This window comes from Eleutherodactylus coqui, chromosome 6, assembly GCF_035609145.1.
Source record: "Eleutherodactylus coqui strain aEleCoq1 chromosome 6, aEleCoq1.hap1, whole genome shotgun sequence".
Taxonomy (NCBI): Eukaryota; Metazoa; Chordata; class Amphibia; order Anura; family Eleutherodactylidae; genus Eleutherodactylus; species Eleutherodactylus coqui.
In genome coordinates, this window is record NC_089842.1 from 231,823,136 (window position 1) to 231,841,000 (window position 17,865).

General features: G+C 44.9%; 1 protein-coding gene across 1 annotated transcript; it reads right to left on the minus strand.

The window, feature by feature from the left end:
* Window positions 1–7,660: 7,660 nt before the first annotated feature.
* Window positions 7,661–13,706, minus strand: LOC136633390 (nicotinamide N-methyltransferase-like). Its single transcript, XM_066609085.1, has 3 exons — window positions 13,515–13,706; window positions 10,596–10,803; window positions 7,661–9,942 (listed from the first exon to the last, which is right to left on the minus strand). Exons 1-3 carry the CDS (start codon window positions 13,663–13,665, stop codon window positions 9,519–9,521), a joined length of 783 nt encoding a protein of 260 aa, XP_066465182.1. The 5' UTR covers window positions 13,666–13,706; the 3' UTR covers window positions 7,661–9,518.
* Window positions 13,707–17,865: the final 4,159 nt, after the last annotated feature.

Below are 17,865 nucleotides of genomic sequence, written 5' to 3' on the forward strand. Positions count from 1 at the left end.
TGCGGAAATGTGCGCAGAGCCGGCGCACCTTTACGAGCAGGTCTGACAAGCGTGGGTAGCTTTTCAGAAAGCGCTGAACCACCAAATTAAAGACGTGGGCCAGGCATGGCACGTGCGTGAGGCTGCCGAGCTGCAGAGCCGCCACCAGGTTACGGCCGTTGTCACACACGACCATGCCCGGTTGGAGGCTCAGCGACGCAAGCCAACGGTCGGTCTGCTCTGTCAGACCCTGCAGCAGTTCGTGGGCCGTGTGCCTCCTAACTCCTAAGCTGAGTAGTTTCAGCACGGCCTGCTGACGCTTGCCCACCGCTGTGCTGCCACGCCGCGCGACACCGACTGCTGGCGACGTCCTGCTGCTGCTAACACATCTAGATTGCGAGACAGAGGTTGAGGAGGAGGAGGAGGAGGAGGGTGCTTTAGTGGAAGAAGCATACACCGCCGAACATACCACCACCGAGCTGGGGCCCGCAATTCTGGGGGTGGGTAGGACGTGAGCGGTCCCAGGCTCTGACTCTGTCCCAGCATCCACTAAATTCACCCAATGTGCCGTCAGGGAGATGTAGTGGCCCTGCCCGCCTGTGCTTGTCCACGTGTCCGTAGTTAAGTGGACCTTGGCAGTAACCGCGTTGGTGAGGGTGCGTACAATGTTGCGGGAGACGTGGTCGTGCAGGGCTGGGACGGCACATCGGGAAAAGTAGTGGCGACTGGGAACTGAGTAGCGCGGGGCCGCCGCCGCCATCATAGCTTTGAAGGACTCCGTTTCCACAACCCTATACGGCAGCATCTCAAGGCTGATAAATTTGGCTATGTGGACGGTTAACGATTGAGCGTGCGGGTGCGTGGCGGCGTACTTGCGCTTCCGCTCAAAGACTTGCGCTAGCGACGGCTGGACGGTGCGGTGCGAGACATTGCTGGATTGGGCCGAGGACAGCGGAGGTGAGGGTGTGGGTGCAGGCCAGGAGACGGTAGTGCCTGTGTCTTCAGAGGGGGGTTGTATCTCAGTGGCAGGTTGGGGCACAGGGGGAGAGGCAGCGGTGCAAACCGGAGGCGGTGAACGGCCTTCGTCCCACCTTGTGGGGTGCTTGGCCATCATATGTCTGCGCATGCTGGTGGTGGTCAGGCTGTTGGTGGTGGCTCCCCGGCTGATCTTGGCGCGACAAAGGTTGCACACCACTGTTCGTCGGTCGTCAGGCGTCTCTGTGAAAAACTGCCAGACCTTAGAGCACCTCGGCCTCTGCAGGGTGGCATGGCGCGAGGGGGCGCTTTGGGAAACACTTGGTGGATTATTCGGTCTGGCCCTGCCTCTACCCCTGGCCACCGCACTGCCTCTTGCAACCTGCCCTGCTGCTGCCCGTGCCTCCCCCTCTGAAGACCTGTCCTGTGTAGGCGTTGCACACCAGGTGGGGTCAGTCACCTCATCGTCCTGCTGCTCTTCCTCCGAATCCTCTGTGCGCTGCTCTCTCGGACTTACTGCCCTTACTACTACCTCACTGCAAGACAACTGTGTCTCATCGTCATCGTCCTCCTCACCCACTAAAAGGTCTTGAGACAGTTGCCGGAAGTCCCCAGCCTCATCCCCCGGACCCCAGGAACTTTCCAATGGTTGGGCATCAGTGACGATAAACTCCTCTGGTAGTAGAGGAACCACTGCTGCCCAATCTGAGCAGGGGCCCGAGAAAAGTTCCTGGGAGTGTTCCCGCTCCTGAGCATGTGTCATTGTAGTGGAGTGAGGAGGCTGGGAGGAAGGAGGAGCAGCAGACAGAGGATTCGGATTTGCAGCACTGGACGGCGCAGAACTCTGGGTGGATGATAGCTTGCTCGAAGCACTTTCTGCCATCCAGGACAGGACCTGCTCACACTGCTCATTTTCTAATAAAGGTCTCCCGCGTGGACCCATTAATTGGGCGATGAATGTGGGGACGCCAGAAACGTGCCTCTCTCCTAATCGCGCAGCAGTCGGCTGCGACACACCTGGATCAGGAGCTCGGCCTGTGCCCACACCCTCACTTGGCCCTCTGCGTCCTCGGCCGCGTCCACGTCCTCTAGGCCTACCCCTACCCCTCAGCATGCTGTATTACCAGTGATTTGATTTCCCAGGCAGGAAATAAATTGGCGCAAGCCTGCAGGCCAAATATAATTTTTTCGCTTTTTTGCAAAGGGAAGGCCCCACTGCGTATATTCAATGAACAATACGTTTAATAACTGTGGTGTGGCCCTGAAAAAGTGTCACACAACTTTAGTGTAGCAGAGTTATTAACTCTGGCAGAGCAGGTAGGAAAGACAATGGCGCAAGCCTGCAGTAAACCGTAGCTGCTTGCGTCTGATTTTTGTACGTTCTCCACGCAGCACACACGTACACGGAGACCTTAGGACTGACACAGGCAGGCCAAATATAATTTTTTCGCTTTTTTGCAAAGGGAAGGCCCCACTGCGGATATTCAATGAACAATAACTGTGTTGTGGCCCTGCCTACACAATTCTGTCCCTGTAGTATCAATGGAGGGTGCAATGCTCTGCACAGATGATTTTTAGAAAAAAAAAAAATGCAACACTGCTAACAGCAGCCAGCACAGTACTGCACACGGTTAAATTTGGCCCTAGAAAGGACCGTTGAGGTTCTTGAAGGCTACACTCACTCCTAACACTCTCCCTGCCTAAGCACCACTTCTGTCCCTAATACCGGGTGCAATGCTCTGCACTGCCGATTTTGAGAAGAAAAAAAAAATTTTCCACTGCTAACAGCAGCCTGCACACACGTAGATGTGGCCCTGAGAAGGACCGTTGGGGTTCTTGAAGCCTACACTCACTACAAACACTCTCCCTACAGCAACTCCAATAGAACAGCACTTTCCCTCACTAACTCACACGGCATCTGAGCCGAGCCGCGGGAGGGGCCGACTTTTATACTCGGGTGACATCTGATCGCCCCAGCCACTCACAGCAGGGGGGTGGTATAGGGCTTGAACGTCACAGGGGGAAGTTGTAATGCCTTCCCTGTCTTTCAATTGGCCAGAAAAGCGCGCTAACGTCTCAGAGAGGAAACTGAAAGTAACCAGAACACCGCGTGGTACTCGTTACGAGTAACAAGCATTCCGAACACCCTAATATTCGCACGAATATCAAGCTCGGACGAGTACGTTCGCTCATCTCTAGTAAGCATTGTTCCAGCTCCTCCTCTGACAACAAAGGTGTGCATACGGCTATAGGGGTTTCTGAAGACTGACAAAATGCAGCTAGTATACAGATTCTTTCTCTGCTAACTGACCCGTGATTTTACCCAACCCATCCTCCCTGAAATCTAAGAGGTGTGGATTTTCTGCAGCAAATCCACTCCTAATAGGTTGAGAGGGTTTCACTAACCAACAATCGAGTAGTCAGAGAATAATTGGTTGTGAACTTCACTTCCATTGGCTTAGACAAAGGAGTATCTTTTGGTGTTCTATCTACTCCTACACATAAAAGGCTTTGTTTACTGACGTCACTCTCTTGATACATGTCTGCTGTGTATTACACTAGTGGCTGCTCCAGTGTCTACCAGAAAGGGGAGAGGACCTTCTGAACCTACAGTCAGAGACAATAGGTACTGGGCCCCTTCTGGATTTGCTAACTTGCAAAGGGCAGATGTCATCAATGAGTACAGACACTGGATTACCTGTTTCCTAATGGTCAGAGGAGGACGGTCTGGATTTGGACTGTCCATTCTGAGCCTTAGGAGGTGCCCTACATGGTCTACGCATGTGGCCCTGTTTGCCACAGTTGTAGCAAGTGATAGGTATTCGGGATTCATTATTGTCCAGGCTTTCAAGTACAGTAGTACAGGAGCCTAGCTCAAAACCGCAGACAACTTGAAGAAGAGCCTGAGCCTCTAGAGTACGCCATTCAGGAAAGGCGGCTTCTAGTTTGTCCTTCAAGGTCTTTATAAGACCTCCCACAAAGGCTTGCGTAAGAAGTTGGGCATGTGCAGGGACATTAGGACTGTATCCCAAGTCCCCCCACGCTACTAGAATCCTAGACAAACATTTTTCTGCTGATTCTGTCTCCTCCTGTCTAACATCATGTAGGGTAATTCCTAACTCTGTCATATGCTTTGAAGCCCAGTCTTTCAGATGAAGTAGGAAAATAGCCCCTGAACCTGACACCTTAGGGTCAGGTGGTGGATTAAATTCCTTCATCATCAAGGGGAAGAAGAAGGGATCAGTTGTATGTCTGGCCACTTCTTCTAGGTCTTTATAACAGCAGTCATAAACTCCTGCTAACTGTAGACAACCTCTGTTTCTCAGGATCTGGCATTCTTATTCTGTACTTACTGACACTATCATTTTCAATTCTTTCTTCTATCTTCCCTTTAGCAACCAGGCGGGCACATCTGTCCCAACCTTCAGCTGCCTCCAGGAGTTTAGCACTACCTTTAAAACTACCTTTATATTCTATAATTGCATTTGACCACAGACAGGGACAAAGGATCCCATGTCTGGTGTCCTGTTTCATGATAGACATCAAAGCCTTACATTCTTTAGCTATCTCTTTACCTTCCATATTCCTTACTATGTTTTTGGCCATTATCCATTCTGACTCATCCAAGGTGGCTTTCTTAGACCATTCATTACTCATGTTTCACTGGTAATCTATATCGGTTTTTAATAACCTTTTTCCTCCTTATTTGACGAGAGGGTAACCCCGTCTGAGGATATTATGTCGACTATGGCAAGAGATTCTTGTCACAAATCAGACACTTTTCCTACAGACAACATACAGTACAAGTGTCCCCGCTGCGTGACTCTAAAAACTCAGGCTTCACATTGCAGGACCCAAATAAACCATCGGTCCCTCGTCAGAGACCAGAACACGTTACCAGTAGATTAGGGAACTTAGATCATAGAATAGCCACACTAGGACAATTATTCAACCTATTGATATTATCATGGCCTTTAAACACACTGAGTTACACATTCATTCAAACCTAGACAACGAGACAGCTTATTTGACAGGGTTCTTGGTCATATAAAATAGACCGAGTTTAGACCTTAAACGAACCACTCAATATAAATGAACACACTTACCCAACTTTGACCAGACAGAATCACAGAGACACAATGAGGGATAAGAATAACAGTTTCTTACCAGCCGGCTTTGTCCTGATTATGCGTCTGTGCATTCTGTCTGTTCGAGAGTAAGTTGGGTCAGAGGTTCCGTCGGTCACTCGGTCCCTGTTTAGGCGCCAGCTGTTATCGGACCACACCGGTACCGATCTGATGACCTCGTTGCCAGATGCCAAATTGGTAGATATGGAAGTCCGTGATGAGGAGAGTTTGCTAGCATTATCTATCAATAGCATGAAATCCCTCCATGTTATGTCAAGACACTTCTATAATTAAAGGGGTTGTCCCGCGCCGAAACGTTTTTTTTTTTATTCAATAGGCCCCCCGTTCGGCGCGAGACAAACCCAATGCATGTGTTTAAAAAAAAACAAACGTTTAGTACTTACCCGAATCCCCGCGCTGCGGCGACTTCTTCCTTACCTTACTAAGATGGCCGCCGGGATCTTCACCCACGATGCACCGCGGGTCTTCTCCCATGGTGCACCGTGGGCTCTGTGCGGTCCATTGCCGATTCCAGCCTCCTGATTGGCTGGAATCGGCACATGTGACGGGGCGGAGCTACGAGGACCAGCTCTCCGGCATGAGCGGCCCCATTCACCAGGGAGAAGACCGGACTGCGCAAGCGCGTCTAATCGGGCGATTAGACGCTGAAATTAGACGGCACCATGGAGACGAGGACGCTAGCAACGGAACAGGTAAGTGAATAACTTCTGTATGGCTCATAATTAATGCACGATGTACATTACAAAGTGCATTAATATGGCCATACAGAAGTGTATAACCTCACTTGCTTTCGCGGGACAACCCCTTTAATTCTACTTTATTATGAACATTGCCAACTCTTATACAGAAAGACTAGGGCGTATCCAAATGTTGCTTGGTACAAAGATTAGTGTTACATAGCTTACTGTTGCAAAGGTGAAAATACCTATTGATCACAAGACTTATTGACATCTACCAAATAGTCTCAAAGCTCTTAAGGCCCGTCTCAGACATAGAAATTACCTAAGTCAGGATATTGCTGTTGCATTAGACAATAGTTCTGCTCTAGTTGTGTGTCTTCTCTGTTAACATAGCTTAGCCTTATTTAATTTGTCTGTTGGCTTCTTATCTTAAAATCCTAGTTACTGGCACTACAAAGCATAGGTTTTAGTCTTCTATTTAAGGGTCAATAGTCCAATACAAGGTAAGAAGCAAACACTTATTGCATTCTGAAACTTAAAACTTTATATTCCATGACACAACCATATAGCAGAGCAGAGTCTTTATACACCTCTTTGTTGAAGCAGTTATGATTTTATCTAAAATGGAGCCATAATCAATGATTGAGCCCTGAGGATGAGCAAAGGTTCACGGTGAATGTTATTATTATTTTTTTTGTATGCATTTTCATTTCTTGAGTTTCAGACATATGAGGATTTTATGGCTCATACATCAAGATTCAGAATCATGTAGTAAGAAGTAGGCAAGACATACTGATCTCCTTAAGGAAAATACACAGTGCAGAGCTAAATATTTACCTTTGTCACCATATTGATGTAATACCAATAGCTATAAGTCATACAATACCCCATGATGTCCCAGATGATGACCTGATATCCCAGGGCTATTATCAGTCCAAACAAAGTCTCCAAAACAAGTTTTAATAATATCCAACTAACTAATTGTTAGTTTCATCTGATATTTTGTCTTCTTTTAGTAGCTTAGAGACACAGAGAATCACTGGGTAGTGTCCCTCATTTGTCTCTATGAAAGTTATCAGCAATGTTTCTCTGTATTTCAGTGAGTGTGTTGGGCATACCCAAAGAGACAATGGACTTAGGGTGGCTTCACACGAGCGTGTTTTTGTACGTACATAGGTGTGTACATAGGTGTGCACCCATGTACGTGCAAAAACACGCGTGAATGCAAGTCCGTGCATTGTTTTACATAAAGTAGCGGCTGCTGCTGGTGGCTCCATTGAAAACAATGGTCTGCCGGCACCCCTGCATTTTTTTTCAGGGAATGGCTTTGCATAAGAGCCCTTTCCTGAAAAAGAAAGATTTTAGTGTAAAAATAAATAAATAAAAAATATACTTACCTCTCCGCCGCTGCCGTGACTCCCGCGGGGCTGAAGAACACATTTGCTGCATGTGGCAGATGTTTCCTTCATGCCTGCTAGTTAAAAGAATTCCCTGCTGCTACATCTGCCACATCTGTCATTCATTCCCGGAAGCCACCCCTACTGTAGTCAAAGCATCAGGAAGGTGAGTTATACTTGGTTTCAGTCAGAGAGAATTCAGACTCAGCACTACGTCCAAAGCCAATACCAAATAGGATTATGGACTCATGTACCCAGCAGACCCTTGTGCATGGAGCTGACACAGCATTGCACAGAGGCCATATGGCTTCATAGTATGGAACTCTACAGCCTCAATGTGCTGTCATATGGGCTCCATGGGGGTGCCAAATATGAGGAGATATGCTACTCTGCATACGGTACATGTTAAGTGGAGCATACCATGGTTTTCATAGCAAATTCAACAAAATTCAACCTTTTGTATGCTTTTTTTTAATATGAAGTATATACAAAAATGTAGCTGAGCAGAGTCTTTATACACCTCTTTGTTGGAAAAGTTATGATTTTATATAAAATATAATAAGTGATTGAGCCCTGAGGATGAGCAAAGGTTCACGGTGATTGGGGTCATTAATTTTTATGTATGCATTTTCATTTCTTGAGTTTCAGACATATGAGGATTTTATGGCTCATACATCAAGATTCAGAATCATGTAGTAAGAAGTAGGCAAAACATACTGATCCCCTCAAGGAAAATACACAGTTCAGAGCTAAATATTTACCTTTATTACCATATTAATGTAATGCAGATGATCATATGAGATCTCAGGGCTATTCTCAGTCCAAATAAAGTTTCCAAAAACAAAGTTTTAATAACATCAAACTAACCAATTGTTTAAAGGGAACCTTTTACCTGCCTAAAGTACCACAAACTAACTTACGGTGCAGTTAGGGCAGGTGACAGAGATTTTCATCCGCATCACAGACTCCGGTGGCAGGTACCTCAGAAAACACAAAGAGGCCAAGTAAAAAAAATACATCACCCCTCAGCTCCCTTTACCTGCAAAGGGAATCTGTGACCACAATTATGCTGCTCTGTCATAGAGCAGCATCAATAGTCATACACGCTGATTCCGGCAGAATGTCTGTAATTTGTGAATATCCTATAGCTTAATTAAACTCACAGTTTAATCATAGCAGCATGATACCACAACTATAAAACAGTATAGAAGTGTATTCATGATATGCCGGCATCTTCCACTGCAGATTGATAGCTTTCTCCCTATGCACAGTAAAAGGGAGAAGGCTGTCAATCAGTTGCTGGAGGGTGGGGGAGCTTACATTTCATGAATACATTGGACTCTTACTATACGGGCATCATGCTATGTTGGGGGTCTATCAACGTCGACCATTGCGAATGTTGCCTGAGTCCAAATTCAAAGGAGAATTATCATAGGTGAGAACCATAATAAACCACTACACACAGACAGTCTAGTGATCAGAATGAGTTCCCCTTTATTTTCGAAGATTGCTAGTTTTTATGCAAGATGAAAAGAAGGTGTTTCCAAATGTTACCTGATACTTAGTTTCAATCTACTTACTTAGTTTCAATCTACTTTTGGTGACCAAACCCTCATTCCAACAGATTACAACATGGCTGTAAATCAAAAGCCTTCTAAACAAAAGGTATCAACAAAACTGTTTGAAGTGGACATAAAACAGTTACATATGATAATAAAGGTTGACTCTGTACTGTCTGAGTACATTGTTACTTACATTCTGGTTTGGGAAGAAATGTAATCTTCAAGGTCCATCAACAATTTGCACATCAAAAGAGGGGGCATTGTTTCTAGTTAAACACATAAAACTGGTTTTAACCACCTACTTGGGATTTAGCACATTGTCAGAGTTGGGATTCAGACTTGTAAGATAGCGGAATAAAATCTAATTAATCATACATTTAGTATTTTAAAATCAATATTCAAATAAACACTTGAATATACCTTTTGACATATGATTCTATATTCAAATTCTATTAGCAACTTCCGGAATGTTTTACATATTTTTCATTTCCATAATACATAACATTATATAACCAAATAACTAATGTCACATTTATTACACTGTTTCCTTATCTTTCTTAGGTTAGGTTATTAAAAATATTGATTGACCCCTATCACTACAATGATGAAACTATAAGTTTAAATTAAACTATTGCAGACACCTATAGGCACATTAATAGAATTGTCTATGAATTCTGTAGGAGAGTTAGATCATACAGGAAGCCCCGGTTTGATTATTAAATTCTACTTGAAAGATTTACATATGAACTACTAACTGGCAGACTTAATTTTAGGTTTCTACTTCTCCTTGTGAGCAACAATGAATACGACAGCCTTAGTGTCACAAAGGTCACTCACAACTTTTGTCTCCTTAACCTTACAGCAATCAATAACAAAGCCTTCTCCAACTAGAGCTTTCCTGGCCAAATCCTCATCATATCTGAGAATATGGAGCTTGTCTTTACCGACTGTGAAATATGTTGCATTTAAAGACCCAAATAATATGAGGTGTCCCCCAGGTTTCAGCAGCCTTAAGAACTTCCCAAGACATCTCCTGAAATCATCATGGTCTTTGCTGATAACATCTAGAAGCCAAGCGCTGATAATACAATCGGCTGGTGGGAGGTCCAGCGGTTCTATTATATTTTCTTTCCCAAAGTCACATTTCATAACATGTTGAACTGCTGATCTCATTTTTTCTTCTTTGTCCTGTAACTGCTCCCTGAAAGAAATGGGAAAAATGAGGAAAGTAATTATCCCACTGACATCACTATGGGCATTACAGCTCAGCAGTTAGTACTATATGTCAGTAATCTGTAGATTGTTGGCTCCCAGTGCGGGTAGAAAGACTTGAAGTCAACCAAGACCAGAGTACTAAGTGTCAGGCTTATACTTCTAACTGTAGACTAGCATTACAAATGTATTGGGCCTATTCTTTCCAGTATATTTATTAATGCCCTGGTAGAAGGGCTGCACAGTAAAACATCAATATTTGCAGATGAAACAAAACTATGTTCAGTAATTAACAGAAGAGAGGACAGTGTACAATTGCAAATGGATCTGGCTAAATTCGGAATTTGGGCAGAAAAGTGGCAAATGAGGTTTAGCACTGCTAAGTGTAAGGTTATACATATGGGCAGGGAAAAAGGCCACCAGCACACACTAAATAGGAAACCACTGGGCAAAACTGACATGAAAAAGGACGTGGGGACTTTAATTAACAGTAAACTTAACTGCAGCAACAAGTGTCAGGTAGCTGCTGCCAAGTCAAATAGCGTCATGGGTGCATTAAAAGAGATATAGGAGCACATTTGTACTGCAGCAATGATGACAATGACAGCGGGTTTTCTCCTAATCTTTGATCCAATATTTCACCTCTTTCCCTCTGTGTCTACATGAAGCTGTGTGGCATGGCCCCAATGAAATGCTCCTGTCCGTGTGTCCAGCCATCTTTTCAGCTCCAGGATGCATCTGTCAGTGGCCTTCAGCACTATAATATGCTTGAAAAACTCACAGGCCGCATACAAATGTTGAATCATGGGACCAACGCTGAGGTCAACCAAGATCTCTCCTTTAATGAGACCTGGAAAAATAAATGGCAAATATTGAAGCATCTACAGTAATATGTTAGACCCTCATACATAGCTAGGATCACCGATGGGAACCACTGAAGATAAAACTTAACTTTTATTATTAAAAGATATGTAAAACTGCGCAAATGGATCTATGTTTATATTTTCTATGCACTAATATGGAGATTAGTAATTATTCAAGTATAGGATCTGTAGCGTGACAGAATAATTGAGCTGTAGGCTCTATAAATATCCGCTATACACTTAACACCATCTGCCACATTGATGTAAAGTGTAGTGATTATATTACAATATTACACTCAGTGCTGAGTCAAAACTGATGGCAGATGGTATTTAGTTGCACAGAGTTGTATAGTCTCTGTTGGTAATGGCAACCATTTAGAGCAGCTAGATAGTATGCTAGCTGGCCAGAGCTATGGATATACCAGGTAGATTATTCCCACACTCCACTGCTCCTTGGCTAATAATAAGAAAGCCACACACTACTAGTGAAAGGAATGTATGTTGATAGTTAACATTCCTCTCAAATTCGTGCTGATCCACTATATAACCAATCTCCACTTAAGGTTAATAATTCTATTTGTATGAGTCCCTAAAATTGTTTATTATATTGTGACCAGTTCATACAGGTCTTGCTCAATAGGGAGACCCAATATATACAGTAGATAGTCACGCATAAAGGGTCAATCCTCATCGAAGGGAGACTTAAATGTTCATTCCCCCTTCTTTTCCTGCCACCACCAACGCGTTTCCGCAATGGGGTGAAGCCACTGCTTCATCAGGGTGGTTAAAATGTAAGAGCAAATGCAGGAGCAGCACTGGCTGCTGCCGGTTTCTGAGCATAGAACATAGAACTCATACATAGCTAGCTCCATGTATATGTGGGACTACAGAGTCACTGTGATCTCCCCTTATGCCTTAACTTATTTCATCCACCCACTTTACTATACACTAAATAGCACAAGTGATGCTTTTTGTGTTTTTTTATGTATATTCATTAAAATTACGTAAATATGTTTTCCTTTAATTTCTACCAAACAAAACATGAATAGTCAACTGTACCATCAGCAAAGGTTTGGATTTTCAGACCATGGAGGGAATTACCTATGGAATCCTTGCTAGAGACAATGGGAACCTTACAATGACAGGAAAGCATATGTTTGTCAGGCACCTTGCTACTCTCATCAGGAGAGCTTTAAACTATAACAATATGAGAAGGGAAATGAAAGGCCAGGAAAAAATATACAGCTAATGAATACAACTGTGTACCCTGCTATTAAAAGTGAAAGGAAAAATAAATGGTAAAAATTCAAAAGGAAAGCAGAGGAGCAAGAGACCCCGATCACAAACTAACATGTTTTTATACAAATGCACAGAGCTGGGAAACAAACAAGGAGAATCGGACAAGAGACCCCGATCACAAACTAACATGTTTTTATACAAATGCACAGAGCATGGGAAACAAACAAGAATTAAAGCTTCTAACACAAGAGAAGAGAAATATAATGTCATTGACATCACGGAAACTTGGTGGCATGATACACATGATTATTCCAAGGCTTTAAGGTACTACTTATTTATAAGACACAGACCTAATAAAAATGGAGGAGGTGTTGCATTTTATGTTATGAAAGCCTACATCTCCACACAGATCTTAGCTTCAGAGAAAAGTCGTTCTGCAGATACTGTTTGGGTAGGAATACATGCCAGGAACAACAGAAAGCGCCATTGTAAACATTTTCTTTAGGGCTCCTGGACAAGCAGAAGATATTGATGAGCTGTTTCTACATCAGATGGCCACGTTCTCACAAAAGTAGGATTAAGGCCCATTTAGACGGGATGAATGTCGGGCATACTCGCTCTCATGCTGCTGCATGGGAGCTAGTGTCGCTGGCTCACAGCAGGGTAGCGGGATATTTCTTTCCTCGGGCTCCCCCTGTTCCTCTCTATTGACTTAACATAGTGGCCATTGAGTAGTGAATGGCTGCTATTTACACTGAACGATGATCATTCAGCTCATCGTCCATCCTTTTTGCTGCATAAATGATGGACGATCATCGTTCAGTGTATATAGCAGCTGTTCAGTATTGAATGTCCGCTATGTTAAGTCAATGGAGAGAGGCGAAGGAGTGCGAGGAGTGAAATATCCTGCAGCCTCTCTGTCAACCTGCTGGCCATTCTGTCAGAGAGCCTGCAATATTAGCTTCCGTGCAATAGCACGGGAGCGAGTGTAAGCGGGGAACGAGTGTCGGTCATCGTCCCGCAGCATAATTGTGGTCACGGATTCCCTTTACAGGTAAAGGGAGCTGGGTGATGTACTTTTTTTACTTGGCCTCTTTGTGTATCCTGAGGTACCTGCCACCGGACTCTGTGATGTCTGTCCCATTCCCTAAGATTCGTTACATCTAAATAGGCCTCCAGTGATCATGGGAGATTTTAATATCCCGACATTTGTTGAAAATCTCTTACAGCCAAAACTATTAGGTTCAACAAATTCATTAATCTCTCTTGCTGACAAAGGTAGAAGAGCTCTGCTCTTAACCCTACTGTATGTTACTTTAGGCACAAAGTGATATTGATAATGAGATACAGTTGTGTTGTAGGGATGAAAATAGCTCCATAATAAAAGTATGAAAAAGTAAAATAAATAAACGGACTAGGAAAAATATATAAGAATAGTTAAACATAGAAAGATACATACCAGCTGTGAATGTTTTTGTAAGATTTTCAATGGGAAATATCAAGGTCTCCTCTGCAAAGACCACTTCAGGTTTATCTGACATGTAAGTCTCCAGAAATTGTCTGGAATCAAAGCCATCTACATGATAGAGCTTACAGGCAGAGGACTCCATGGTCTAACCTTCACAGTCTGATAGGTAAGGACTGGCTGAGTCACTGGTTCTACACCTCAAGCTATTTATATGATTACTAGGAAATCAACTTGCAATTTCTGTTACTTATCACATGATGAGTATTATTACCTCCCTGTGACAGTCAAGGTAGCCTATTATAGTAGCTTTATCTTAGGTTAGCATAAAATATTAATCAACTTCAAACAATGTTTTATTATGAAAATAAAAATAAGGGAAAATAGTTTTAGTCTTAATAATTCTCAGTCTGCAATGGCTTTTAAGATGAGCCTCTGATCAACCATCCAGTAAGGAGTGATGAATTAAAGAGTTGCGCTGAAATGGCCCGCACCCAATGAAATATAAGATATTTAGCATAACTATACAAGTCAGTGCATAATTACAATCAATCAGTAATAGTATAAGTTCCACAAATACAGTATATGCATCGGCCCAGGAAAAGTCAGATGTTGACTTGAAAGTGTGAGAAGTGATGTCGATGTGCTGAACTGCCACGCTGTTAGGAGTAGTTAGGATGAAAAAAGAAAAGACATTTGGCACCAATGGTCAGAGTGCAGATGGTTTTCAGCCACAAACAGGGAAAGTTAAACGTGGCCCATTGTTTATTCATGTTCATGGATCCCCTCTAACCTGATTTCAATTCTTGATACTTTTGAGGAAGTGAATTAGCTCCTTGGGGAGCTCAGTCATAAATTATGAAACATTGCTACTGAATAGATGCTGCTACTTAAGTGTGACAACTAGCTGAGAGCTGAAGGCATATTGGGTGTTAGTAATCCAGTGTTTAAAAAAATAATGTATATGACCACGAAAAGTGTGGATGTCCATTCAGTAGTGAATACAACTTGGAATTAGTCCCAGTGTTTCTTGATCATTCTTTACCTTTGTGTTTTTTTTATCTTATGTATCTTTGCAGGAGCTTCTCTGATCTTGGCCTGGATACTGGGCCATTATCTTCTGGGTACACAGGAGAGTGACACTGCAGAAGGATGGTCAATGGCTGAGCTCCTCTAGAGATATAGTGGATGGAAACTGCTTTAAATACCATCAAAGTTTATGAGACACCGTGGTGTCTGAGGTGGTAAGACTATTGGGTCTTTTGGATGCTTCTAAGATTCTCATACTTAGTACTGGTTGGTATTACTTGGGTCAAGTTTTGCAGAGGGACTTAAAACATATAATCAAGTGGGTTAGTTTCTTGTCTGGGGAATGACTGGTCTAGTCAGAAAGAGTTTTCCACATTTTCTGGTCGTTTACCCAAGGTTACAAGGCATTACAGCAATCCAAAAGAATAGAGAATAAAGCGTTAATCTACTTTGTACACCTCCATGTAAACATGGTAGAAGGGTATCAGATGCTGGAAGGTGATATCACTGAGCTATTTTGGCAATATGGGATACACCTGACTGAAATTGCTTTGGACATTTATAATGATTCCATTTACTGTAGTTTCACCTTCAACAAGTTGTGATCTAATTTTTTGTGGTTTTCTTTGGGGTTTTTTTGTGAATGGTACATGGTTAAAATCTAGAGATGAGCGAGCACCAAAATGCTCGGGTGCTCGTTGCTCGAGTCGAGCTTTCCGCGATGCTCGAGAGTTCGTTTCGAGTAACGAACCCCATTGAAGTCAATGGGCGACTCGAGCATTTTTGTATATGACCCATGCTCCGCTAAGGTTTTCATTTGTGAAAATCTGGAAAACCTATGAAAGTGATGGAAACGCCACAGAAACGGATAGGGCAGGGGAGGGGCAACATGCTGGGCTGCATCTCAGGTTCCCAGGTCTCACTATTAAGCCACAATAGCGGCAAGAGTGGGCCCCCCCCCCCAACAATTTTTACTTCAGACAAACCCTCATTTGCAAGGGACACCTTAGCTAAGCACCACACTACCTCCAACCAAGCACAAGCACTGCCTGTGGTACACACCGCTGCCTCTTCTTCTGGGTTACATGCTGCCCAACCCCCCCGCACGACCCAGCGTCCACAGCACACACCAAAGTGTCCCTGCGCAGCCTTCAGCTGCCCTCATGCCACACGCTGGCTGCATAGCCTTGGGGGAAGACAGTATGTCGCTGGATAGTCAGAGCACCCTCCTGTCTATATCTCAGCGCGGTGAGGAGGAGGAGTAGGAGGAAGATGAGGAGAAGGGGGAAGAGACAGCTTGGCCCACTGCTGAGGGTACACATGCTGGTTGCCTGTCATCCTTTCAGCGTGTATGGCCTGAGGAGGAGGAGGAGGATCCTGAAAGTGATCTTCCTAGTGAGGACAGCCATGTGTTGCGTACAGGTACCCTGGCACACATGGCGGACTTCATGTTAGGATACCTTTCTCGTGACCCTCGCGTTACACGCATTCTGGCCACTACGGATTACTGGGTGTACACACTGCTTGATCCACGGTATAAGGAGAACCTTTCCACTCTCATACCCGAAGAGGAAAGGGGTTCGAGAGTGATGCTATACCACAGGACCCTGGCGGACAAACTGATGGTAAAATTCCCATCCGACAGCGCTAGTGGCCGAAGGCGCAGTTACGAGGGCCAGGTAGCAGGGGAGGCGCGGAGATCAGGCGGCATGTACAGCACAGGCAGGGCAACACTCTTTAAGGCCCTTGACAGCTTTATGGCTCCCCAGCAAGACTGTGTCACCGCTCCCCAGTCAAGGCTGAGTCGGCGGGAGCACTGTAAAAGGATGGTGAGGGAGTACGTAGCCGATCGCACGACCGTCCTCCGTGACGCCTCTGCCCCCTACAACTACTGGGTGTCGAAGCTGGACACGTGGCCTGAACTCGCGCTGTATGCCCTGGAGGTGCTTGCTTGTCCTGCGGCTAGCGTGTTGTCAGAGAGGGTGTTTAGTGCGGCTGGGGGAATCATCACAGATAAGCGTACCCGCCTGTCAACCGACAGTGCCGACAGGCTTACACTCATCAAGATGAACAAAGCCTGGATTTCCCCAGACTTCTCTTCTCCACCAGTGGACAGCAGCGATTCCTAAGCAATACGTAGGCTGCACCCGCGGATGGAAGCATCGTTCTCTATCCCCATCAAAAATGGGGACCTTTTAGCTTCATCAATCTGTGTATTATATTCATCCTCCTCCTCCTGCTCCTCCTCCTGAAACCTCATATAATCACGCCGAACGGGCAATTTTTCTTAGGCCCACAAGGCTCAGTCATATAATTTTTGTAAACAATGTTTATACGTTTCAATGCTCATTAAAGCGTTGAAACTTTCACCTGAACCAATTTTTATTTTAACTGGGCTGCCTCCAGGCCTAGTTACCAATTAAGCCACATTAACCAAAGCGATTAATGGGTTTCACCTGCCCTCTTGGTTGGGCATGGGCAATTTTTCTGAGGTACATTAGTACTGTTGGTACACCAATTTTTTGGGTCCTCGCCTACAGTGTAATCCAATTAATTTTGTGCCCTCCTGCATTAAAGCTGACGTTACATCAGCTGTGATGGGCAATGCAATGGGATATATTTATGTACCGCCGGTGGCTTCCTGGCGCCCACCCATGCTGTGGGTCCACAGGGAGTTGTAACTGCATGTGTCCACTTCTAAAGAACCCCATTCTGACTGGGGCATACAGTGTGGGCTGAAGCCCACCTGCATTTAATCGGACGTTACCTCAGCTGTGATGGGCACTGCAATAGGATACATTTATGTACAGCCGGTGGGTTCCAGGGAGCCACCCATGCTGTGGATGCACACGGAATTCCCATTGCGGAGTTGTACCTGCCTGTGACTATTTATAAAAAACCACGGTCTGACTGGGGCATGCAGACACCTTGACAGAATGAATAGTGTGTGGCACATAGGTTCCCCATTGCTATGCCCACGTGTGCAGCTCCTGATGGCGGTGGCACAGGATTATATTTCTCATTGCTTCTGTACAGCATTGTGGGCTATCGCCCCGCCCCTTTTAAAGAAGGTCGCTGCCTAGCCGTGCCAACCCTCTGCAGTGTGTGCCTGCGGTTCCTCCTCATGGCAGACGCACCTATAAATAGGCATGAGGGTGCTGTGGCATGAGTGCAGCTGAAGGCTGCGCAGGGACACTTTGGTGTGCGCTGTGGACACTGGGTCGTGCGGGGGGGGGGGGGGGGGGGGGGCGGTTGGGCAGCATGTAACCCAGGAGAAGTGGCAGCGGAGTGTCATGCAGGCAGTGATTGTGCTTTG